The sequence below is a fragment of the Abramis brama genome (genome assembly GCF_963993115.1).
Source record: "Abramis brama genome assembly, chromosome: 10".
NCBI classification, from domain to species: Eukaryota; Metazoa; Chordata; class Actinopteri; order Cypriniformes; family Leuciscidae; genus Abramis; species Abramis brama.
Window position 1 is genome coordinate 23,049,191 of NC_139972.1, and position 27,168 is coordinate 23,076,358.

General features: G+C 38.8%; 1 protein-coding gene across 26 annotated transcripts in view; it reads right to left on the reverse strand.

Moving 5' to 3' along the window:
* msi2b (musashi RNA-binding protein 2b) overlaps positions 1-27,168 on the reverse strand; it is a 257,350-nt gene that overhangs the window by 10,588 nt on the left and 219,594 nt on the right. For 6 of the 26 annotated variants that reach the window (XR_014608037.1, XR_014608041.1, XM_084127163.1 and 3 more), the window contains exons 11-12: positions 18,190-18,312; positions 4,314-4,493 (exon numbers count right to left, since the gene is read on the reverse strand). The exons of 5 other annotated variants lie outside the window; for them this stretch is intronic. Coding sequence is in view for 15 of the 21 variants with exons in the window: in XM_084127163.1 (XP_083983289.1) it covers positions 4,314-4,493; positions 18,190-18,312 (303 nt within the window). In the remaining 6 variants the exon portion in view is untranslated. The remainder of the gene's footprint in view (positions 1-4,313; positions 4,494-18,189; positions 18,313-27,168) is intronic. 15 more of the 26 variants (XR_014608035.1, XM_084127179.1, XM_084127181.1 and 12 more) reach the window with 4 other exon arrangements.

Here is a 27,168-nt window from a genome sequence, read left to right on the forward strand (position 1 = left end):
GCCCATCCTCCTTCAAATTTGACTGCCGGTTCTCCAGTCCCTTTCTGAAAATTGCATGGGGGACTTTGCCACAACACCCCCTATCTAATCAACACCTGTCATTGAGAAAGTGGTCTTTTTTCTTTTTTTTTTAAATATATACAGCAGTGATTATCTGGCAGTTAGCGTCAGGGGGCTATCGGGCCTAGCAGCTGAGGAAATTGCTGAGGGTGTCTTGGGTAAAAAGGTTGAAGACTGAATCATGGAGTTTCCTCTCCACTGCAAGTGCAGCTCCACTTTTGCTAAAACCACATTTGGGTCTGAAAGCAGAAACCGTTAAAGATGATGCCAGGGAGCCGAAATTAAACACTCACCAAGCGCAAAATTCTGGCTTTGGTGAGTAAATAAAATGTTGCTGGGTAACTTTATTAGGAAATGCAACATAAAACAGTTTAAGTTGAATTGTAAGAATGGGCGATTCAAATCAAACATGCTGTGATGGTGTGTGTCTTCTAATGACAGAAGTTTATCAACTGTGCTTAAAGTTCTTTAACAATGCTTACATCGTCACTAGAAGTAAGGTTCAAAAACACAAAACAAATCTACAGGAAATTATGTCTCGTCATTTTTTTTTATGTCATATGCAGTTTCAACAAGAAACTTGTTGAATGACACAAACAAATATGAAAGAACAAGCAGCTGTTTATTCAACTGTCAAAAGTATTAATAAAAAAATAAAAATAAAACACAGTGTCATCGTTGGTAAGAAATAACTACTGCAAAACTAAACTACTGAAAATATTTTTGTTAATTGAAATAAAATATTAGGTAACTTTAACTAACTGAAACACTAAAATTACTAATAAATAAAAACTAAACCTGAACAAATTAAGGCTAAAATAAATATAAATAAAAAGCTATATAGTAAATAATAATAAAAATGAAAACTGCTTATAAAAAATAAAAATATAATAATTCAAAATAATATATATATATAAATAGTATATGAATAATACTGAAAGAACACTGAATGGCAGACTCTGGCAGCAAAGTTTGTTTGCCGAAGTTAGAACCTCTAAACACAAATTCACGGAGCAGAAATACTGACAAATGTGTGAAAGGAGCAAGGAGGGGATGGAGGGGGTTTTGGGGGGGGGAATTACAATTAGACTATAATTATATCAGACCACTTGAGCCATGGCTGCTGTCATTCGCAGATGACCCCTCCATTTCATAGCTGTTGAGAGGCGAATTAAGGAAAATAAAAACAAATGCATGAATTAAATTAAATGAACGCGCTCAGAAACTTTGAGGCCCCTTGCTGTGCCACGCTCATTTTTCTCCTACGCACAGCCCTCTATGACACTTCCATTAATAAGCGAATATTAAATCAAGTTCCTCCACAGGCGGAGGCCTTCAGATCAGCGCCCATTGAAGAGGGAGTCTATTACTGCAGCAGCCTCCAAAAAACTCAGGAGGGTAAAAGACATCTGTATGAATGGAATATTAGCCCGGAGGGAACGGGTAGGAGAGCAAATATGTTAGATAGGGGGCAATATGCCGCCGTGGGTAAACTGAACGAGGCAGACTCACACAATCTGTCTGCTTTTCACATAAATGAGGACACAGACAACAGGAGAGGTGAGCGGCTCTACAGTCAGAGCTCTCACTTCTAAATGTCAGCGTATCAAAATAGCGTCAGCTACTTCTAGGGATGATGGGAAAGCGTGTATTATCCGCTACTAGATTTGAGTGGAAAGGAAGATGGCTGTCACTGGTGTACCACCTGTCTGCAACTAGACCACTGTAATTGTAAAATATGATGACAAAGTGACCAAATAACTACACCAGTCTCGGAAAAAGAAATGGGTAAAAAGTGCACAAATAATTTTAGTAAATCAGTATTTTTGTCTTGATTTAAAATTAAGAAAATATATTTACTTCAGAAGCAAAACTTATTTAAAAAATAGGATTATTTTAATAATAATAAATTAGATTAAATATAAGATTATTTTCAGAGAGTATATCCTGAATTTATTTATTATTACTAATATTTTAAGCATAAACCTTTTCAAGTAAGATTTATGCTTGATGATAATAATAATACTAATAAACAATTGGCCACAAATACTTTTTTTTTCAAATTATTATTGGAAAACAAAACAAAAATACTGATAAAGGTAGGAATTCAGCAAAGTATCGAAGCCTCTTAAAACAGCAGGGAGTCAGAAAAACTACATAGATCACAGGTTCTCCTAAATGTTAACTCACATCTTGAAATTGTTCTCGGAAAGATCTGGATCACGAATCCAGATCACCAAATCACAAATAAACCCTTCTAATATAAGAGGGGTGAAACCAGCACACTGTAAGTGACAGCCCTGGTTAGCATCACGTCCTGGGCTATGACTGGCTTCTGTATTCCCAATATGCCTCCGCTAATAAGACACAGTGATTCGCTGTCTTTTATAGCCATCAATGGGGATGTGCTCATTAACAGAACAAGAAATTGTTTTTGTAGCTCAATACTGCTGTGAAACTAATTCATACACATTAGCAACTATTATGGATTTATTTCAAAACCCCCCATTACGTGCAATGTGTCTATCTAAAAGCATGCGATCATTTAAAGACCAACTTTCATTTAAAGAAAGGGAAGGCGTCGTTATAGGTCACAAGACATCTTGGAAGTTAAGTATATTGTTCACAAGGTTGAAAGAAATGCAGAACATTAAAATCAACAACCGCCAATACCGACAACATTCCTTGGCATTCCATAACAGGGATCTGAACCATAAACAGTCTGGTTGCTGGCGTGGATGTCTAATCCACACATGCCTCAATGTCTGCAAGACAGTTTACTAGTCATTACCATGGCTCTTGACAGCACTTATTTTTCTTTTTTTTTGCTTAAGACGTGTCTTGTTTACTGCCAAGAGCTCAAGACCGCCTTCCTTTGAACTAGAGGCTACTGAATATAAAGTGGAGCACTACTGTTTTTAAGAGGACCGAACGTCAGTTCAGAGGTGCACTACCATAAAGCATTACAAAATATGCCAAGAGTTTGGGAATAGCAAACTCTTCCCTTTAAATATGCTGTCAAAACAAGACAGTTTTTTTTTTATTTTTACCATGCTACACACTCTTCTCATTTTCACTCATTAGTTTATGCAATTCTACATACAGTGGCCAAAAAAAGTATTTGAACACTTAAGCCACATTTAAAATGTCAGAACTTATTTGCATGAGAAAAAATAGCAAACCAAGTGTCCTCTGCAATCAAATTATCCTGCATATTTTTTCTTGCTATATCTGAAATTTCTATGGATATATTCCACTAACATTTGACAACCAGAATGGGCCATTTAAAACCTCACAAACATATTTTTTAATGCAATATTTTGCTTAGAAAGTGTGCCTGTGTTATCCTTTGCAGTAAATGACACTTGGTTTGGTATTTTGTATGCATTGCAATGATATTCGTTCATTTTAAAGTGTGACTTTAAGGGATGGTTTACACATAAATGAACATCTGTTATCATTTACTTATCCTCGCGCAGCTCCAAACCTGCATGTCATTTTCTTTGGCAGAACACAAAAAGAAGATCCATGCAATAAAAAAGGATCTAAAATGACACCAAAAAACTCAGATTTTTCAATACTGCATCTTTTGTGTTCTACCGAAGAAAGAAAGTCACACTGGTTTGGAAAGACATGATGGTGAATAAATGATGGCAGAATGAACTATCCTTTCAAGTGTCTAAATACATTCCGGAGCCACTGTACTGTATATGTGAACAAACAGAATGAACACATAACAAAAAAGTATGCAAATAAAGGGATGCATTAACAATTTATCTCAATATGTGATACTGTGTCCAAGTGCGGCAACTAAGCGATAAAATCAGCTTCCAACAAATGGCTTGTCATTTTATTCTCAAGTACATGAAGTCGGATGTTTAGATATCATTTATCACATGCCAGCAGGCTGACAGTTGAGCGGTATGGAGCCAATGGGTGTGTGATACATACATACGTGCCTGAGTATGTACTGCGCAAGATATGAACGCATTAATTGAACAGGGACTGTGACCGCAGCCAAATCCCGCTTTCCCTGATATATCTCCACAGTACATACACATGTATATACACTCCCTCAAATCCACAGGCAAAATGACAATGCTACGACACTTCAAGCAAACTGCAAGGATGCACAAATCCCTCGCTTTCCCTTCTCATCTGTCCACCCCTCTCTCGTTTTAATGAATGGCAGGGTGATGAATAAACGGCATGAATCAAATCAATCATTGAATGAAGGAGAGGCGGGTACACACCTGGGCTCTTATACTGATCCGGGCTGGCCAGGTGCTGGAGAGGGGAGTTGCAGGCTGATGTGGCATGCTCGCTTTGCAGCAGCTGAGCCGCCTGGGGGCCCAGGGAGCCATAGTCCGCAAAGGAGAAGGGGGGCCCCCGTTGGTCGCTTGGCGAGGAATAGAAACCGTAATCGGGGAAGCCTGGGAGATACAGTACAGGGGAGGAGGAGGAAGGGAGGAGGATGAGGGGTGGGACTCCATCATTGGGGGAAATAGGACTTTGCATAGTAATGTTATGAAGCAATGTTTACTATCTGACTTGCATGGTTGTACAATGCAGCGCGCACTGGGAAGATAGATAGATAAATAGGTGTGTTTGTAAAGCCACATCTCGCTGTTTCCCCTGTGTGTGTGTGTGTGTGTGTGTGAACGTGTGAAGACTTACTGGCTGCCACTGTACAGTACACTACTATAAACACTTGTGTTTGCTGCAGACGGAGGTACTGACGCACTACACATCACATAAGCATACGGAAGTCACGGTTTTAAAAACTTTTGATTGGTGATTACATAAAAACTGACTGACCTTAATAGTTAATCTGAGAAAGGAACGCTCTTTATTTGAAATGCTAATTTGCATTTCAGCATCCACAAATAACAAGCAGGAAAATAACTAGAATACCACTGTCTACAAACTCCTAACTAAACCACAAATCATGTGTTGCGTAATGTCATCCTCTTTAAAAACGTCAGATTTATAAACGTGAATAACTTTTCTTTAATATGTGAAAGTATTTGGAAATCATTGTTAAAATCTAAGGGTATGTTATTTGTTTTATTTTATTGTGCTCGAGTGCATGTGTGTGTCAATTTATTATCCAATCTATTACGAGTGAAAAGAGGCTTTTACATATTGCATTGGAAAGTTTTTTGGAGTCACATAAAAATGTATGAATGTCATTGCATTAGATATCACAATATCAAATCAAAGTGCATTTATTTTAAACTAAAAACAACTAGAATGTTTCCCAAAAGATATAACGTTTAATATAAAGAAATATTTGGAAACATTCTAGTGAATAAAACTAAATTTACTAGATTTGTGTGTCCATACCATGCCACTTTGTTTGAAATTTTGTATCTAATGATGCAATGAGATTCAGACATTTAAAAGTGTGACTTCAGTGTCAAAATACTTTGTATGTGTGTTTGTGTGTGTATACAGTACCTGTCAAAAGTTTGGAAACATTACTATTTTTAATGTTTTAGAAAGAAGCCTTTTATGCTCACCAAGCCCGCATTTATTTGATCAAAAATACAGAAAAAAACTGTAATATTGTGAAATATTATTACAATTTAAAATAAAGGTTTTCTATTTTAATATACTTTAAAATATAATTAATTTCTGTGATGCAAAGCTGAATTTTCAGCATCATTATTTTAGTCTTCAGTGTCACATGATCCTTCAGAAATCAATCTAATGTGCTGATTTATTTTCAATGTTGGAAACAGTTTGCTGCTTAATATATATTTTTTTATAACCTGTGATACTTTTTTCAGGATTCTCTGATGAATAAAGTAAAAAAAAAGAACAGCATTTATTTAAAAAATAAATCTTTTGTAACAATATACACTACCATTAAAAAGTTTGGGGTCAGTAATTGTTTTCTTTCTTTCCTGAAAGAAATTAATACTCTAATTCAGCAAGGATGTGTTGAATCGATAAAAAAAGTGATAGTAAAGAATTATGTTGCTAGAAATATTTCTATTTTGAATAAATGCTGTTCTTATTAACTTTTATTCATCAACAAATCCTCAAAAAATCCCAGGTTCCAAAAAATGTTTAAGCAGCACAACTGTTTCCAACATTGATAATAACTGAGCATTAAATCAGCATATTAGAATGATTTCTGAAGGATCATGTGACACTGAAGACTGGAGTAATGATGATGAAAAATTCAGCTTTGCATCGCAGATATTTTAAAGTATATTAAAATAGAAAACCATTATTTTAAATTGTAATAATATTTCACAATATTACTGTTTTGTAGTTTTGATCAAATAAATGAAGGCTTTGATGAGCATAAGAGATTTCTTTCAAAAACATTAAAACACACACACACACAAAATGTTTCTTGTTTCCTCTGCCTTAATTAGTTTCAGAGGATCCCAGATATACCCAGCAGAACAAATGAGGTCTATGCCAGCCTACATTTAAGAAGAGTATAGGGAGTGATAAAGAAATATAAATAAAATAAATGAGAAAACAAAAGGAACGTTTATTCTCTGATAGGCTGTAGCTGTGTTGCTCTGGCCTTCTCCAATCACTCATTAATTATCCACATCTAGTCTGCTGACTGCTCACTTCAGCCCAAACCTTGAGTCTGCTCTAATGCCTGCGGTTTTTGGTTGCCAAACACATCTATTAAAGACCCTGAGATTTGTTGGTATTGCTTATACTACATGGCCTATACTGAATGTGAACACCTGTGTTAATCTCGAACAAAGGGTTTTTAAATTTCATCAACATTAACAAAGAATGTTTGTCACACTGTGAATACACTTTTTTTTTTTTTTTTTTTTAACAACTCACTAAACCACTTATTATAATGTAATTTTTTGGTTTTCACAACCAGGACTGTTTTCAAAAGTTGATTTTGTTAAATGTTAATTCATTTTTAACTATTTCCCAGCTAGTGTTTTTTTTTTTTAAAGTTGCCATCCACAGCGATTTTTAGCATTTTCACAAATCTTTCATGGCCCCCAGAATATTTTGCAATATATCAAAAGAAAGAACAGAGCCTCTGCTTTAAAAACAAAACAAAACAAAACAAAAAAGTTTTATTCTAGCTTCATTAATTATTTATTTCAATTAACACCTGAATGCGGGTAAGTTTAATAAAAAAGCAACATTTTGGACAAAAAGCTGAGAAAATTGTGTTGTCAAAGACTACAACGTGCATAAGCAATGCTTCAATCGCTTGTTTCTGCTTCTTCTTCACCTGTGTTTGATCTATTACGAACTCTTTCAGAAGATGCATAGCACCCTCAGACAATTTCAGTCAATAGCAGGGAAAGAGTTAAATTTATACATACAATTTCAATATTTGGTTTATGCATTCATCAAATACTTTTTTTTAGTATTTAATAAAATAAATAAAAACTATGACTAAAACAATTTCAAATTCATACTGGTGTAGAACTACAGCTAATTCGCAAGTTTGGTTATTCCATAAACTCATATTACTAACAGATGCATAAAGACAAATATAGTCATGCAATCTCATTCCATAAACATATAAAGTAGAATGAGGTGCACCAAAGCAAAGTCCATAAAGATAAGGTTTTATGGACTCTGGCGTGGAAAACCCCCAAACCTGAACCCCTATTGAAGACATTTGAGAGGAATCAAATCCCATGCAACCCGAGGAGCGGATGCTGTCAGGAAGGATTAACTCCCCATTAACGCCAATGGTTTTGAAATTAAATTTTCAACAAGCACATACAGGTGTGGAGATTGCTGTCCACACATTTTTGGCTATGTAATGTACCTTTCTCAGGCGTCTTTCCAAGAAAATGCTAAATGAAATATGTGTTAAAAAATCCTGTTATTCTATTCTGTTTCAGGGACTGCCAAAAGAGAACAGTGAAATTCACAGGCACAACTACTGAAAAAATGCTTACGATCAGTAAACAGAAACGAGCATGAAAATCCCCATCCTGCCAGTACCTACACTCCCAAAAGTGAATAAATCACATATGCATCCAGACGTTCGAGCTCTCTCCCGCTAACTGCGCAAAAACGAAGGAAATGCCTGAGGTATGCTCAGAATCTTCAAGTGTTTCAGATTCTCGGAGAGGAGGGGAAAGCCCACTCCAGCGCGCACATCTTTAATCATTTAAGGAAAGCAACCAAAAATGCACTTAGGCTGAATCCATTTTTGATGGGCCTCTCTAATAGATGGGCGTCCTTGAGGTTCAAAGGGAACCCTGGACGCACCTCTTAATTAGACAAGCTGCCATTCCGTCCTGTTTCCCCTCATCCTCCTAATTAGATCTTTAACAACAAACAAATGAAGACCTTTTACAGGCGTGTGCAGCATGACCCGCCTCGTCCCCGCCAAAGGGTGGGGGGAGGGTTTGGGGGTTCAGAGACGTCCTTTTTGTCTAACACTCCCCGGCCCCGGCGTGTGCAACAATGGCTGAGTCCTGCCGCAATCTGCATAAATATTCCGCCTAATTTCAGTGGAGCGGGAACGGCGGGACGCAAAATACGACATTACCGCACATACAACAAACACACCTGGTTTCTTTGTTAGCACTGACATAGAAAATTAGACCTGAAAAGCTGTTCGTTTTAATGCTGTGGCAGGAAAGGTCTTATCTAATAACGGCCTGCAGAAATTATATTTATTATCCAGGTAGATCACGTCCAATGACAGTGCGATCTGAAGCAGAAACACGGAATAAAACGCAGTTAAAAACTGCCCATTTACTGTCTATAGAGAAAGCCATCTGGCGGAATAGGGCTGCTTGATTACCTTCGCCGGATAATTCTCTCTCTGAGCGCATGCAAATGATTCACTTTGACCAAGTGGAAGTGAAAAAAAAAAAAAAAAGTGGAGCTAAATTAAACACTGCCTTTTTTAAACATCAAAAGTTGCCACAATAATGGCTCCTCTGTGATGTTCCATGGTATTGTACGCTGCCAATCAGACAGAGAATAGCACTCGGAATGTTTTATGCCTCTGTGAATAACTCCGGGATGAACGAGGACGCAGGGTGTGAGTTTTGTGCGCGTCTATGTGTGTTCTTCCATTAATAGGCACTGTGAACACTTTCCTTTAACTGCAGCCCCACAGTTAAACTACACAGAAAGCTTAATATCTTCTCCACAAAAAATATACCCAACTGTGTTGTGTACCACGGGCCTCTCCCCTTCACTCAAAGAGAAATCTAATTACTCTATAATGGCAGGTTTGGGGGGAGTGTGTGCATCGTTGACAGGTGATAGATGTGTAAACTCACTTCCCCCGACTTGATGAATAGTGGTATAGAAATGTGAAGCGCTCGTTCACGGTGGGTGTACGACAGCACCTCGTCTATTCGTCATTTCGCCTCTACGAGCCGCACGGAGGCCCGCAAACACACTCTGAGGTCGTGTCTGAACAGCTGGGAGTAGGTCATCCAGATGTGCCTTTGTCTGGGCAACATCTGTACTGAGCCCAGACCCCCCAGCAAGGGGAGGGACGGGGGGCTGACATGGGAGCGAGCTCAGAATGGATGCACTCTGGAAGGTTGTCAACCGCACCATTACGAAGCCCATCTGGGTGCTTCAGAGCGGTTGCTGAGATGAAAGCACTGGTTGCTTTTTACTCCCCCCCTACCACTGCAGCTTTGTGTTATTATACATAATATCTGTCAGAGCAGCATCAAGAAACAGATACATAAATACATGAATACGTAAATAAGAGGCCCTTTTATCAGCTGTTTAATGAACAGAGAGTGGTAATTTGTCACTGCTAAAGGCACCAACACAGCGCACTGGATAGTCTTTTTTCTAGTCGCATTAAAGTAAAGGCCGCATCGAGTGACAGCCAGTGCAAGATTAAGACACGAGCAAGATAATGAGTGGTCAAAATGATGCTCAGTTAAAAAATAATATTTAACAGCTGTTTTATTAATTATATGATCTGCTTAACACTAACAATGAGGGAGTCATAAGTAAGGAATAAAAAGTTTGACAGCAATAAAAGGTAAGGTGGCTCCTTTCTGGTAAAACACATGCCGCTCAGTTCGTATCAAACTGAGACTTTCTGTCCTGAATTACTCCTTATTTGTCAAAATGGACAGTAACTGTGAACGCTAGCCCTCAGGATGGTACTACTGTGCCTCAGGCAGTCATCTTTCCTTGTACACGAACATCTACTTGGCTAACATTGTTTTTTGGACAAATCATGCATAGGCCTGCTTGTATTTATCTGTAAGGATACGGGGAATGTGAATGTGCTAAAGCTCTAGATAGGCATAAGATACATTTCTGTTTGAAATGTTATTCACAGAAAAGCTGAAATCTGTCAACATCTTACGTCATCATATACAGTAAAATCAAGTATCATAAAAAAAATACACCAACACAAATCAAAACAAAATTACACCAATATCCCAAACAAAAAGCAAAAATATAAACAAATTGCAAAACAAAAACAATGAAAAGCAAAACAAAAATAGAAATAGCAAAACACGTCAAAAAAGCAACAAAATGCAAAACAAAATCTAAAAGCAACAAAATACAAACAAAAAAAATCAAACAAAATCTAAAAGCAACAAAATCAAAAAATCAAAAATCAAAACAAAAACTACAAAAAATAAAAAAAGCAACAGTTCAGCTTCTACCTGTTTGTTTTTGTCTGCTAACCCATTGCTTTCTGCTTGATCTAGATCTTGAGAGTAAGTCAAATCAACGTCTTATTTAACTAATTGACCCCTAACTTCCACATCAGACCACCTTCATTGAGGACTCTTGGTCAAAACAAACGATTCAAGGACATTCTTGAGATGAGCTCTGTGTTTCACGGAGACACTGAAATTCTGTTCGTCCAGCAGAAAAGTCTTAGTAAAACTAAAATGTGTTTGCAATGCAATTTAACATTGTTGCTCGGCTACTGAAGAAAGTGAAAAAAAAACTCAACGTGGATCAGGCTCAGCGCAGTCAGTACGGCTCACACCTGACCTGTCAGCAGTCTATTACCACAATTAGCCTGCTGATGTTAGCGAAATACTGCCATTTACAGAGTCTTTTCATGGGGGGACGATGGAAAAGCTGACATTTCGCAATGTGACTTTCAAACACTTCTTTAAAAAAAGCTCAAGGACTGTGGCCTGCCTTGGAAATAGCATTTCACACAATCATCTACTCCAGGCAGAAATGTCAGTCGCAGAGAGGGAATCCGTACACTCGAACAAAAACACAGACTGCCGTTCTATAAAAAGCACTGACCCTGCAATTCCATACTCAGAGACATTACGTTTTATCTCTCGGTCTCTCAATCTCTCTCCACTCGAATAAAGCCGGTAGCACTCTTCCTCTCAAACAAATCCTCTACTGGGTGTCAATAAACTTGTCAAATGTGCCTCCAAATTAGCTTTCGAAATTTCCGAACATCCACAATTAGCTACCTCATTTCCACCTATGTCATTTTTAAAGAATTACAAGTGCCCTTCGCCGCCTCCACAGACAATCACTCTCCATTCAGAGATGGTCTTTTCTAGTCGTATATTTGAGTAATTATCATTACAACACGTCCCTTCTAGCTAGAGAAGGCATCGCATAATTCGTCTGCAGATAATATTTCAACGTTAAGCCTTGAAAATAATGAAAAACCCTGTTTTGCGACTAGCGCTCACACCCATGAGCATAGGGCTGGACATAGGTAGAGCTGTGGGAAAGCGGACAGCTAACCGCAAGATGGTGAAAACATACATCTATCTTCATCAGGAGCGTGACAGACAAGTATGAAGTGCGTTTCATATTTGCAGCATGGGCGGCTGGCACCGTAGAGACGGGCTGGCCTAGATTGCACCTGTGGACACCACAGCGAGCGAGGCAGACACAGCTGTAGTCCAGGGCCTGTCTGTCAGGATACCACAGCTAATGGAGAGTGACACAGGTTTTCTGTGGCTCCCGCTTCTCTAACTCACACGCGAGTGCACACTTTCACCTCGCTGAAGAAAGAGGAACAGATGGAGGGAGGGGAAAAGGATGGAGAAACCTGAAAGAAGTTGGAAGGACAAGTCTCGCCCCAGGGAGCCTGGTGGCCCTTTGTCCCCGGCCCAGGTGAGCCGAGGCGCTGAGGTTGTCAGGTCTCCAGTTCTAGGATGTGCTTTTGCGAGATGTGCAGTGTCAGATAACTTCTGAGAGTCATCTCTCTGCGTGTGCCAGAGAGCTGAGAGGAAGTGGGGCGGCACTGCCAGAATGTCATTCGATAAACACCAGGTTCACTCTGACACATGCTGCAGGAGGTTCCAATAAGTCAGATATTGTTTTACACGCCTCCTCTGACAAGTATCTTCAAGCCGAAGGAGTATAAATGGGAAAAAGTACTTGCGATCCAAAACACTGAATGTAAAAAGCAGAAGATCCAAAGAGAAGAGACGGTAGACGTAATGCATTCTTTCCAAACACAAGCTAACAGACATGTACTCAAATCTAGATCTACGGTTTCTATCAGGACCACTAGAGAGGCATGCAGTCAACTAACAGACACGTATAGGTCCAAGAAAATGAAGCAGAGAGAAATGGCAAAGATTGAGGAAAAAATAAAGCGAGAACAAAAAAATAATACTTGAGGTGGGTGGAATAAAGAATGAAATATTGATGAGTGTTAAAGGATTAGTTCATCCAAAACGACAATTCTTCGTCATTTACTCACCCTCAAGCTGTTCCCAGACTGTTAATGGGGACTGGAGCGTTTAAGCTTTAAAAAGGGATGGAAAAGCACCATAAAAGTATCAAAAAAGTGGACTGTGAATGAATCATTCTGTGAAATGGATCAACTGATTCATTGGAGGTTCAAAAACAAGATTTGTTCACAAAACCAGGGTTATTTTCATATATATATATTTTTTTTAATTTGTATAACAAAGCTGAATTAAAATAAAATAGAAATATTAGATGAAAAAACAAACTAAAGGAAAATTAGAAATGTTGGCTATCCCTTTAAGCACTGCAGGTTGCACTATATAAGGAAGATGGAATGAAAATAATACTAAAACTCAAGATAGAGAAATACATAAATAAGAGGACACAGGTTGAAGGAGAAAGAACAAGGGAGAGGGGGGAGTACAGGAGCAGGGACAAACCTTCCACTGGAGTGTGACCAGAGAAGAGTGTGTAGAGAGGAAGTCAACTGGTGCAGTCTTTGACTTACACACACTGGCTTTCAAGCAGGACCAAACCAAACAAGAGAGAAACAACAGAAACATGACCATCGGCCCGGCGTCCTACTACACACCAACACATCAACACGGTTGGTTTGTGGGTGTTTGAAAATGAAACGTTGAAATGCAAACGTTAGCATGCCACTTTCAAGTACTAGATGAAATCTGGGGTGCGGATACATGCTATTTCAGCAGTATGTACTGGCTTTAACAAACATGCTGTAATATCTTTAAGTAAATGAATGGTATGCACATTTAACTATCATAATCAGTTTAAAACGCTAAACCAATCTGAAAAGAAGCTCGTAATGAACATTTTTCTAAGACTGAAATAATATCTGCTGATCAGTCCTTACTAACTGAAGCGTAACGCTCTATCGCTACCAAGTGATGAACTGTTTCATAGGCCAAACTGACACAGAGAGGTCAGGACGGCTCGGTCTATAAATAATGAATCCCGTTCAAATCACACACACCGTTTAGCCTGGCTAAAGTATGTGTCTCATTTATTTTATTACCTTACTGCCAACCAATAATCATAAGATAGAAGCTGCTCTGGATGACTCAAGATCAGGGGTTTTCAATCTTCTTCGTTCAAAAGTTTGAGGTCAAGATGTTTTTTGATAGCATTAAATTGAATTGTATTAAACTGATCAAAAGTGACAAATCTTTTGCAACATTAATAAATGCTGTACTTTGAAATTTCTACACATCAAAGGATACCAATTTTTCTTTTTTTATATATATCAGTTTCAACATTGATAATGAGAAATGTTGGTAATACTTTACAATAAGGTTTACAGATTTGGCAAACGCTCCAGTGCGAATTTGTGTTCGCTCTTTGGAGAATGTCAAATGTTTCTATTTACAACGTGATTTTGCAGCGGTGAGCAATGTAGCCAATCACAGACATTTTTTTGATCACTTGAAGGCAATGACCAATCAGGGGTGTTTAATTTAGTCAGAATCCACAGTCGCGAAACCTCTCATTAACAAAGCGTAGACACGATGTAAGTAAAAGATTCATAGTGCAGTGCAGGCAGCTTCATTGATTAGAACGGAAGTTTGTGAGATTGCAGTGAACTAACATGAGTGACAGTTTTTTAATGATAAAGGGAGCAGTCTTTGCATGCTTTCTAGACTATATCATTAATTTAGAATTTGAATTAAAGTTTTGTTTTTCATGCTGCTAACATGGCAACTACCACATATAAATGCAGGATTCAATCTCGACAGTGACAGTGATAACCATAGCATGGGACAAAAATATGGTATGCCAAAATAGATACGCATTAAGGAAAGTAAATGCTTACTAATAAATTAACAGAAAAATATTCAAATTTTTGTATCAATATTTTTTTTACTTCTATTCTAATCATTTGTAAAAGTAATGACTTGTAAATAATCTTAAATGTCTCACTGCACATTGCTATTCTTGTTACGGTGGAGCCATTTCTTACTCATTACATCTGCACTACATCTGAGAAGAGAACTATAATATTGCATCAAGCAGGTGGAGGAAGAGCAACAGCTCTTGGATGATTGACGGAGATTATGCAGCGATGAAGATGATCTGCAATGGCCGCCTGCAACATCACCATTTTGCCAGAGAACTACGCACAATAAAGTGCGACAGCTCGTCTGTCAGAGCGGAGCCTCTGACTTTCACCGTACCCTTGCCGGCAGGTTTGCGCAGGAGTTAACTGACTGACAGTCGGCACGCAAACACATCTCATCCTCCGCCTAGCAGCAAATGTATGCACAGCAGGGGTGTATAAATTGTGCTGCGCAATGGAGATCAGTTGGGTAATAGATGATGAGGTTCTCGGAAAAGGTCATCCTTAAATGTCAGTGCTCTGTCTCAATGGCTTTCTCACTTCTGTCACAACGCGACCGTAGAGCGACTCCATCAGTCACAAAAGAGTGCAACTGTGCCATCAGCTGAAGACGCTCGCCACGGGGGGTGGGAGGGTGGTAAAATAACTACACTGGCCTAATAAACTTGGTCCAGTGGGCCACGTCCTTACCTAATCACATTCCTCTCCAAAACACACAGCTTTCAATGTTCAAATGAAAATTAAGCTCACTGGATCTGAATTTCACAATGAGAGCCTCGTGTATGCTTCTTCGAACTATGATCACGAACTGTTTAAAAGTCTGTAGATGCCATCAGCTGAGAGTTATTTCTCATGTAGCTCTCGTTTTAAACTCAGAGCTCGCTCCAAACAAGCCTGGAATAATTCACACACATTAAACAGCAACGAGATGCAGAGAGCTATGTTTTTTCAGGCTAAGTTGGTTTCTTTAGCCGAGTGCTAATCAGAATCAAACTCGTCTGATTGGGTGGAGAGGCATGACTGATTGGCTCACACTCTGTCGACTGCGCTCCTTCAAACCGTGCGCTGAGCCACTTTTACGCCTGTCTGCCAATTACACCGGGGTGGATAGCTGTCTGCCGGAGAGCAGGTGTCAATGGAGCAAACTCGAGTATGTGCACGAGTCAAAATATGCAGTAAACGCATGCGCATCAGCAAAAAGGTGTGTACACACTGTCAGTGCACTGTAAAATATTTGTCAGAATATTTATTTATTTATTATTTTGTCAGATAAACTCGATTTTAAAGGTTGAATTAATTATCAAATGCAGAAAATGCACAAAAAATGTAAAGTCAATTTTTACTGCATTTAGTATAAGCAACTTAATTATATATACACAGTACACTTCAGAACTTAATTATATATATAATCAAATCCATGGTCACAGTTTTGCAATTCAGTTTATAAACCGTACTCACAGATTCTTAAATTGTTCCCTCGGTTTATCAAATTGTGGCCAAGGATTAATAAACTTGTGCAATCAGATTTGTAAACTGTACTTTCGGTTGTTCAATCTGTACCAACAAATTCCTAATCCATGCCCACGCTTTCACAATCCTTTCCTACAGTTTTGCAAACTGTACTCACGGATTTGTGGCCCATCCCTCATTTTAGAAATCTGCTTCAACTATGGCTCACCTATCGATTAAATTGACTGCTTTTGCTGTAGGTTTACATAGTAATGTAGCAAAATAATAATAATAATAATAATTATTATTCTTCATGATTTTTCCTGGGTCAAAAATGGTCTCTGGTAGTGGTGGACGAACACGGTCATTCACACACACAGCAAGTACCCTACCCATGTGAACTACGAGCCCAGTACTGACAATAAGTCCAAAATACATGCAAAGAAACAGTTTATAATAATAACTTATCATATTTATTCATGAAATAAAAATAATCACAGTCAGGACAGGTTATAAAACAAAGTACTTAGAACTGTTTTATATATTAAAATCTGTACATTTAAATGTAAAAAGATGAATGATTTCAAAAGTGAACAACAAAGTAACACATTACAGAAAAAGTGCTAGGTCTATTATTTTGCATTTACACTTCAGGACTTAATGCACAGATCACTTGACAGAGAATCAGATTGTTTTGTTCCGTCCATTGCTACGGTTGTCTATCGGATTCAATCGCGTATTTAAATATGGTTGTCAATCCAGAAACTTTGCAATGTGTAGTTGCAAGTAGACCACCCCGTCCCCACAATAGCCAAGAATTTAAGCATGCAGTTCAGACAGCTGTATTCACTTTAATAATACACAATAACACGATATATTAAGATTCATTAACAGAAGAGTTAACGAATCGGGAGGTTGTTCTGTTCTTGTGTCGGTAGACTACAGATTCCTAAAATGAGGGACGGAAAACAAATCTTTGCAAAACTATAGGAACGGATTGCGAAAGCATGGGCACGGATTTAGAATTTCTGGGTATGGATTGAAAAAAAACGATGTTTACAAATGTTATGAATTTTTTTTTTTTTTTTTTTAAGGTTTATTAATCCGTCTGCGTAATTTGTTAAACTGAGGGAACAATTTAAAATTTCGTAAGTACAGTTTATAAACTGAGGGGAAAAATGCTAGCTTATTGAATTTGGATCCACAAGTAAAAAACATTACTATTTTTGAGTTTTGACTTCTTACATTATGTTTGACCAACTCTAAGTTGATACAAAAAAATAAGTTGAGTATACTCAAAGTCAAGCTGGTTGCCCTAAAGTCTGAGTTTTCTGAATTTCTGATTTTTTACAGTGCCGAATGTGTGTAAATAAACTTGCCATCTGCTATGGAATCACTTTATGATGGCCAATTAGCCAAGGCCATCATTTCCCATTGTGCTAAAGGCCAAACGTCAGTGAGAAGGCCGAGGGCTGTTCCTCCCTGCTGTTTATTTATTTAAGTATCCTTGCATCTTACAGACAAAGTCAGATTGATAGATTAAGCTATCCGGCCTCCGGATCGATAGTCACAGAGGAACGAAGAAGCGACTGGGAACTGTTTAATGTGCACACACTGTGTTTTCTAGTCAAAGGCGAACAAAATTTGTCCGAATGACGGAAGAAGGCATTAACGACCAAGAGCACCAATGATTAAATGTGAAAACCCGACAAACCATGAGAAATGAAAAGGCTCCCACGTGTAAGTCTGTTTGTAATGGTGTTTTGTGTGTGTGTGGGGGGGTGGGGGGTGGAAGGGGGGTTAGCGAAACAAATACAGCAGCTACGATAAAGTACAAATGGCAGCGAGAGCAGAAGCCGGCCCCTGTGCCCTGATCTGTTACCAGTTTCACCGACCATAATCCTGACATTAACTAAATTAAGAAAACGGGGGGAATAAATGGTCTCGGACCAATGGGTAGTGGGCCAACTTCTGCCAGTGCCATAAATCACATCTACAACAGGAAAGGAGGGGAAGAAAGCAGGAGCCTTGAGTCCTGTCCTTTCCTTCTAACTAAAGACTGTGTGTATTTGTGAGTGTATATGTGTGTGAGAGAGAGGACAGAGGCGGCTAGAGTTAAGAGCAGCATGAAGAGAGCAGCAGTCACACAGATCTACGGCCAGAGCGTTTACCTGGCCCTGTGCTCTGAGGGTATGCTGCGTAGCCGCCTCTTCCACGGGCCCCCCTACCTGAGCCACGCGCTGCCGCCACTGCTGCCGCCGCCGCTACGGGACCGTACGCTGTTGCCGGGAAGCCTGTGCGAGGGGTGGGGGTGGGGATAGGATGGGGTTGAGGAAAGAGGATAGGGGATAGTGGAGGAGAAGGCAGAGGGATTGAGAGTACAAAAAGAAGGAAACAGGACAGAAAATGAGGAGGATTGATGAAATTAAAGGCGAGGAACAGGGTGGAAAAGGGGAGTAGAGAAGGAATGAGAGGAATAGAGAGTGAACAAAGATGGAAAATGGTGTAAAATGAGTAATAGTGAAAGAATAAGAGGAGAGTGGATAGTGGAGGAGAAGGCAGAGGGAATGAGAGTACAAAAAGAAGGAAAGAGGACAGGAAATGAGGAGTAATAATGAAATTATAGGCGAGGAACAGGGTGGGAAAAGGGAGTCGTGAGGGAATGAGAGGAATAGAGAGTAAAAAGGGTGGAAAATGAGGAATAGTGAAAGAATAAGAGAAGAGTGGAGAGGAAACAGGGTGGAAAAAGGGAAACGTAAAGGAATAAGAGGAGAGGGGATTAAAAATGAGGAATAGTAATAGAATAAGAGGAGAAGAAAGGAGAAAAATAGGGAACAGGGTGGAAAATGGGCATTAGTGAAGGAATGAAAGGAGAGAAGGAAAGGAAAGTAAAAACAGGGTGAACAAAGTGTAAGGAGAAGATAGAGTGGTAAACAGGAGTAGGTAAGGAACAAGAGGACAGCAGAAGAGGGAAGAGAAGAAACAGGGAGGAAAATGGGGAGTAGTGAAGGGAGGAGAGGGCAAAAAAAGGAGAGGGAAAATGAGAGGAGAGGATAAATTAGAAAAAAAAGCAGGATCAAGCTACCTCACAACATTACTGACTCATAAAGTTGCTGCAGTGTCTGTGCAGGTTCTGCAGGCTGCTGTAATACACCGTTTACAGTGGCCGTCTTCCAAATGCGGAGGAGACTGCAGTGGCCCTAATGCACTCTGAGTATTTCTGCATGGGTGACCACGCTGCTCCTTTGCTTATCTGTTTGGAGCACACAGCAGGAGGGCCACGGCCGAGCATCAGACTTTAGGATATGCTACTGAGCTTGTGCGGTCAAGTTACTGTGATAAACTAATTAGATTTCGATTTTAATACAAATTTAAAAGGACTAGAATGCTTTAATGGAGGAAATATAACACTGCAGTACACCGTTATTCAAGAACCTAACATTAGCCTGAAGAAAACAACTCACTTTAGACTGAAAAAACCACAATAGTGAAAATGAATCCTTTTATTTGTTGGAATGAATTCAATGTGGGACTGTAAGCTAAATAAGTCAGATTATATTAACATCCTGTTGATATGTTTTGACATCAGAGGCATATGAAATGTCTAGTCAGTAACACTTTTATCAAAATATATTAAATGGTCTTAGAAATAATTGAAATAAAAACATGCTTAAGGTAAAGTGTAAAGAAAAAAAAATCATACAAAAATACTTTAATTTTAATAGAAATATGTGACTGATGAAAATGAAAAGTATTTTTAGGCAAAAAAAAAAAAAAAGTGAGCCAACATTTTAATTATTTTCTTTTACATTGCCATATAGTTTACATTGGCCTAATTTCATAACATTTAGTCATTTTTTTGTCTTTACCATCACAACACACACTAGACATTCATTCATCAAGCAAATGAGAATTTTCTACTCATGCAGCTTTATCTTCCATAACACCTTGTACAAATCACAAATTCACAGTCTTTAAAGAGCTGAACAGAGACACGAGACCAGGGGCGAGTCAGAAACCACAGCTCGACTTCCATAAAGGCAGAGAGGAATGAAATCCGGCAAGAGCCAAAAAGATGATCCAGCGCAACACTATAGGGTTAACTCCAACCATGACCGGCATCTGCAGCACAAAGGCGATATGGAAATGGCTCCACGCTCCCAACACTTTGTAGTCCACTTAAGTCACTTATCTCTGCGCTGCCGCTCATGTTTGGGCGGGAGAACGAGGGAGCGAGACAGAGACGGAGAGTCGTAAAGCCGAGCAGGCGAATCGTCCTCCGGTTTATGCCTTGAAACTCAATCAATCAGGAGGATAATTTGGTCTCCAGGCAGTGTGAACTGATGCTACAGCCACACCGGGCCCCTGGTGCTGCACGGGCACCGTGATTTGTGAGCAGGGCTGGATGAAAGAGTCTTCATATCCTTCCCGGTTTAGTGGCTCTTTATGGTGTTGTTACGAGATTAGGCATCAGGGATTAATTGCTCGCTTCCAAGTGCCCTTTAATTCACTTTAAGTGTGTTACACAGGGGAAAGTAACAGGTACTGTATCGCATGGCAGCAAGGGAGAGGACGTGATGCATGTGTGAAAGTAAACCGACTAGGTGAATGCACTGCAAAGTCCAAGTTTCATGTCTACAAGACATTGGCTTGATGGTTGTATGCATTACTACCTTCCACTGACAACAATAGCTCTGTTCCAAAGCCTAGAGAGCTGCCTCTTTGCCTAAATAGCAAGCTGCCTTCTGAGGCAGCATTCTAATCATCATGGAAACTCATAAGTGACTGTTTTGGAACGGGGATCAATCCTGGGATTTGTTTGCGTTCACACAGAAGGCACTTTAGCAAATCTATGGCAATTTTTTTGGATCAATGCTCTGTGTGAAAGGGCTACAATAGAGTCTGATGTTAGCATGTTGCTAAGCTAAGGTCACGAATACCAGGTCAAATAACTTGTTTTAATTACCCAACACTATTTTTTATCAATATTGAAATAAGTTATTCCTTAGAATTTGAGAAAAGGAGGCAACATTTTAAAGAGGTAGTTCACCCAAAACTGAAAATGATATCGTATGATATCATACAGCTTTGGAATGATGACAATTTTTTGGTAAACTATTCCTTTAAGGCTCATATTGCCTTAAGCAAGCAGCTCACTAGGTCTTTGAAATGAGCAAATGAGCACCGTGGCACTATTGTACATAGCGGTAACATGTCTTGTCTTCTGTATTTGTGTGTGCTTGGAAAAGAGAGCTAGAACGTGAGAGCATGAGTGTATGCCCACGTGTGCGTGTCAAAGAGACAGAGAACCACTCAGCTTGCTCAAATCTGCAGTGTTCAAACATCATAATTAAATATTATCATTTTAGTGAACAATGAAGGACATCCACTCAAACGCTTCGTCAAAGTCATTATTATAATATAAATATAATTATAGAGCAGCTCTCTAATTAAAACACACATCTTTGGCTGCGGCGGTCCGTTCATGATTGAAAGCCAATAGACAATAAGTGGGTGACACTGGCAGATGGTTGGGTTCACATAGAAGGATGGATGGTAATTAGCCCTGTCTCTTACGGGTTCCCTCCTATTCTTCAGCACAGACGCCCTCCAAACCCTCATATTAGTGGCCTTAATAACCTTTCATGTGCTGCTAATGCCTAATCAAATAGAGTCTTTAGGACAAGATTAGCTGTAAAACTGAACAATGGGGCCGAGTGCTTAACATCCAGATAAATTAAAGTAAAGCCTATATAGTAGCTAGTGTTAAATATTTCAGCCAACAGTTACATTTCTAGCACCTGTCAATTGATGATTCTTATTCAAATGAAACAGTTGCTTCCAGTTAAGAGCATCACCGTCGACTTTGACAATGTGTTTTCACAGCATTTCTGAAAGAAAATGCGGAAACCCTGAATATGCTGCATGTATGAGACAACCAGACCTTAAAAAAGCAAACAGATTAAGACAGATGTTTATGTGTGAAAACATATCACTTATACACAGCGTTGGGGGTAACATGGTAGAATTGATGCACATTAATTTACTTATGTTGTCCACAGTCAACAACACTGCTTCAAAACAGAACAAAAAATAAATGCATTACTTTATATATAACGTTTTATATACAGGAGGGACTCAATAAATTAAATATTTAAAATTACATCTCTACAAAGGCAGCAACTCATTCAGGAAACAAACATGTTAACATGTCGCTAAACTAACACAATACTCTAACAATACATTTTAATCTAATTATTTCTGATCAATACATTTCAGGTAATAATGATTGAGTTACTAAAAGTGAATTACTTAAGTGGATAGTTTGCCCTAAACTAATTTTCTCACCCTCATATCGTTTGAACCCCGCTGACTTTGAAAACACCTTCTTTTTATGTTCCACACAAGAAAGCAAGTCATACTGGTTTAGAATGACATGAGTAAATGATGAGAGAAGTGATTCATTTTTTAGGTGAACTACCCTTAAGCATGAAGTTAATTCCGCAACATCACACTGAGAGTATTCTGCATCATCATCTGAGAGGCTGCATTTCACGTACTGTAAATATTAGTTTTAGTCCCACTTATCAGTCTCTTCAGAAAAGAACCGGCTCTTGACATGAGTAAAACATCTCTCAGACAATGGTAAACATGCACCCTGCTGTGTCCCGTCAATACCGGCGTTAATTGCGGAGCTGCTGAACTCTCTATTTTTTTTTTTTTTCTGAGCGGGTACCTCTCCACCCCATAATCATTTGTTTGATGTCAATATTATATGTGGATGCCTGTGTGCTAGAGATCTAGAAAGTTCTGGAAACAAATTATCTACTCAGAAAGCGCAAATTAAGAAAGTTAATTCACACATCTCGTCAGTGCTTTGTTCCTGAAGAGGGTCGGCAGGGCGAGAGAGGGGGACGTGGGGTGGAGGGGTGAGTGTTATCCCCTAGGAACAACTTGGCAGAATCAAATCAATTTCATGGCCTCTCTATTACTGAGGACATAACGCCAATATTTAGCTTTCCACTTTTACCCATTTTTCCAGCCTGTTTGCTCTGTCAGTGGCCGTGCTCGGCTGGGCCGGATTGGCCTGGAGTAGGGACAAGGACACATCTGTTCCACCCTGGAGCCCTGAAGGAGATGCCGTCCTCACTCGTCCCCTCTCTCTCTCTCTCTCTCTCTCTCTCTCACGCTATTTCCTCCTGCTGCCCCCTCACTTCTTTTTCTCTGCCTCCTGAAGTCTTCTCTCATACATTTTATGAATCTACAATTTTTATTTTACGATCGCTAATGCCTGTTTGTTCTTGCCAGCAGTCCTCTGGAGACATTCCAGTTTGGACCACGCACCGTTTGTTTTCTTTGCTGAATTTGTGAGTCATAGACATTAAATAATTAGACATGGTCGATCATGATTTCAAGTCATAATGGCCATTAAATGAGATTAGCGGGACTACTAACATTAAAACAGAAATGGCAATACATCTGATGAATTTGTTATTGAATGCATCAGAACATCATTTAAACCACTAATGAAACTGAATCAAAGAATAGGAACAGTGCCCTTGCTTTTGAACCACATTCAAAAAGCACTATTAGTTGACGTAGGCATTATAAAAGACATTCAAGAAAGAAATGAATTGCGCAAAAAAATGCGAGTGCTAAAAAGGAGGATAAAAGAAAAGAGCAATCTCACCAACCATCTTTTCAAACGAGAGGTGAGTCATACTTCTCTAGTTGAAGCCCTTGACTTGAATTACTTTCAAAAAGGGCCTTTCTGCAGAGCTTTCAAAGACTGCCGGGAGCTTGGGCAATGAGGCTTCCAAATGCACAAGCCTGAGTGGCGTTCGCCAGCAGAGAACTCCTCCGTATTACGCCCTCCTGCTCACATTTACCACTAATGAGTGTGCTGACGGCGAAGGAGACACGAGATATGTCGCCGCTCCGGAGTGTGTGGCTTCGGGAATTACAGGTGTGAGAATCGTGGGTCAACGCTGACTGTAGGGGTTCAGTTGCTTGTGGCGGAAAGGTGTGAATTCAGCAGTGATTATTTAGATGAGGTGAGCGTTTACCACATTCAATTATGGTTACAGAACAATTACACTCGTGTCATCCAGGACCATAAACAAATGATGATTTGAACACCATTTATGTTATCGACATGAATGATACCTTAAATCGCGTACTATGTTTACGCTTTATGTAAAAATAAGGTAAAAATATATATACCATTGACTAATAATGAAAGAGGGGCAGATCTACATCAAGGGACAAAAATATAATACTAGGCAGAATATTCACCCAGAATATTCTAGCAACCGCACAGCAAACACCCAGAGCAGCCTAAAAAACTATAGGGGAACCAATGAGGCCTGTTCTAGCGCGTCAGACAAGCACGTTTAAGCTTCCGTGTTTAACAAATCAGATATGCACTTTTGTAACGAAACACTGAAAAGTAATTTATTTACTGTTTATTTTTATTTTTTTCAGACCATCTGAGAGATCATAACATATTGCTATGAGTTCGTCTTGTTTTGGACTTGACTGACAGATTGGCATTCTGGCACTGCAAAGCTTCATGCTTTCTAAAATGAAATCCATTTTTTTCTTTTTGTTGCAATTATTCTGCTTATTGTACATATAATATAAAATAAGTTTATACCAGTAGTCCCATATTCATAATTGTGACCACACAGTCGGTTTACAATGTCTACCATTGTAACAAATGTTTAATTCTACCAATATATAGAGAGTATCTTATTAGAATTATATACTATATGTACAGTATAATTACTGTAGTAATAGTTTGGAATTACTTTGTAGTGATAGATGTCCCTTTTTTCATTTGAGCCCCTGAGCACTCTCTGCATATCCCTGTATACATTGGATTGATTTTAATAACTTTAATGTTCTTGAAGTGTGAACCAAGCACTAGTAAAATACAAGTATTGGATCGAGACTCGCGGTATTGACAGATACTCAATATTCAATGACTCGGATCAAATCAGGGACACAAATAACTTGAGCGGGAGTCGGGACATCCCTATAAAAAAAACTGTATACTCAGAACACCCTGGCAACTATCTAAAACGCCCTAGCAACCACCCAAAACACCATCTGACAACTCTTTAAAACACCTAAAATATTTCAGCAATCTCTGCAAACCACATAAAAATCCTGCAATTCTTAGTAACCACCTAGAACACCGTAGAAAGTAGGGCTGTGCGATTAATCAAATTTTAGTTTTGATTCCGATTTTGGCTTCCAACGATAACGGAAAAACAATACTCAATATAAAAATGATTATAGGCCAGCATTCAGTTCCTTTACAGTGGTGCGCTTTTGCTCCTTCATAAAAGGCCAAACTTAATGTACAAATCAGTCGAATCATGTAATACTGACTTTCATACAGTGTATTCTATTGCTGGACTGTGTGCGAGATCCGAGAGGAACGGAACACGGAGAACCAAAGTATACTTTGAGCTTTGGGTGCATGCCTGCACGGACAAATTTACAAAAAAAAAGTCAAAATACCGTGTTTGGAGAATATTCACGTAAACAGTCGCTTATTGAATGTGTATCAGTATATTGAACCCATGCATTAGGTCTTGAAGTGACAGCAACCTAATAAACCTGCTGATGTCTGTGCAAAGTCCCTTTAAGACAAGTCATTTCACTTGGCGGCCATCTTTGAAACGGGCAAATATTTCAGCCATGCAAGAGCAGCTCCGATCTCTTTGAATGGGAAAACATCAAGTTCTCCAAAGCTCTTCACCAAGCTTACAAATAAATTTCATATTTGAAAACAATGAAATCTGACAACAACTGTCTCATAAATGTGGTTTCTTATGTCAAAATAGCGTTTTTATTTCAGGCTCGAGCAGCCAACGCCTATGCACAGTCCTAAGCGCGTGTCTCAGAGCATTGACTGTTTCTATAGCAACTAGAGCTGCAGTGATGTAATGACTTTTCCAATCAGGGATTGGCTCTTATATTCAAAAGGCGGGACTTATTATGCCATATTGCACTTCCTCCCATTAATAGTAATATGAGTGCATCGTCTTTCTATATATATAATGTCTTTGTCACTAATGTTAATCAAACAATAAAAGAAAACGAGAATCACTCACTGTTCTTGACCGAATGACTTAGGCTATGTAGCTTTAATAAGAATCAAAGCAAGTTTAATTCATACAGTAAAGACTATATGCTGTTATATTTTACACTTGATTATTCAATTTCTGTAGAAGGCCTAAGCTATTAACTGAATACTGATTTAGACTTGCATGAAAAACATAAATCACTGTTTATTTCATTTGTATCTTTGTCCTATTGTTTGTAATGAGCTTTTTAACTAAATTACTTTTGGTTATATCGCCCACACATAATCGTGTAAAATATTCATGATTATAATATTGACCTAAATAACCATGATTGTATTTTTTGTCATAATCGAGCCATCCAAATAGAAAGCACAAAAACACACAGAAGACCCTAGCAACCACCTAGCAACCACATAGAACACCTAAATCCACAGTGAGTATAATAAAATATAATACAAAACAATACAACACAATTCAATAAAACACTACATAATATAGAGGAAAGTAAGTTTACAAGATTTATGATTACCTTTATATCCACTCTGAAAAGTGTGAGAATGTACTATGGTCCACTCATGATCAGAGGTTAAATAAACAAGCAATGTTTTCATTGATCTGAGAAGCACATTAAGGGGAAAAAACACCGGAATATATGAACGGCCACAGGGAGCATCACATACAAGCTGTGAAGCTGTGTCTGACTAATAGTGCATCTTATAGAGCAATTTCTGAAGGCAGAAGGCATGACCAGATTTCTCTAGTACATCCATCATCTCAGGCCTGTATAAAATAGGCCAGGAGGGCTTTCTGAATATCATCACAAAACAGCCACATGGCTGAGTACTATACATTACAAAAGATGTGACATTAGCAAAGGATGTATAGCAAAAGCTAAGTGTATTTAAACCTTACAAGCTAGGCTAGTTATTATACATTTGCATACAACAGTCATTTCACCTGGTTTACATATGCTTAAACTCTGAGTGGGAAAATGGTGGATGGAGGGGTTGGAGGAAGACGTATGTAACTGTACCCAGGGGAAGAAGATGTGCA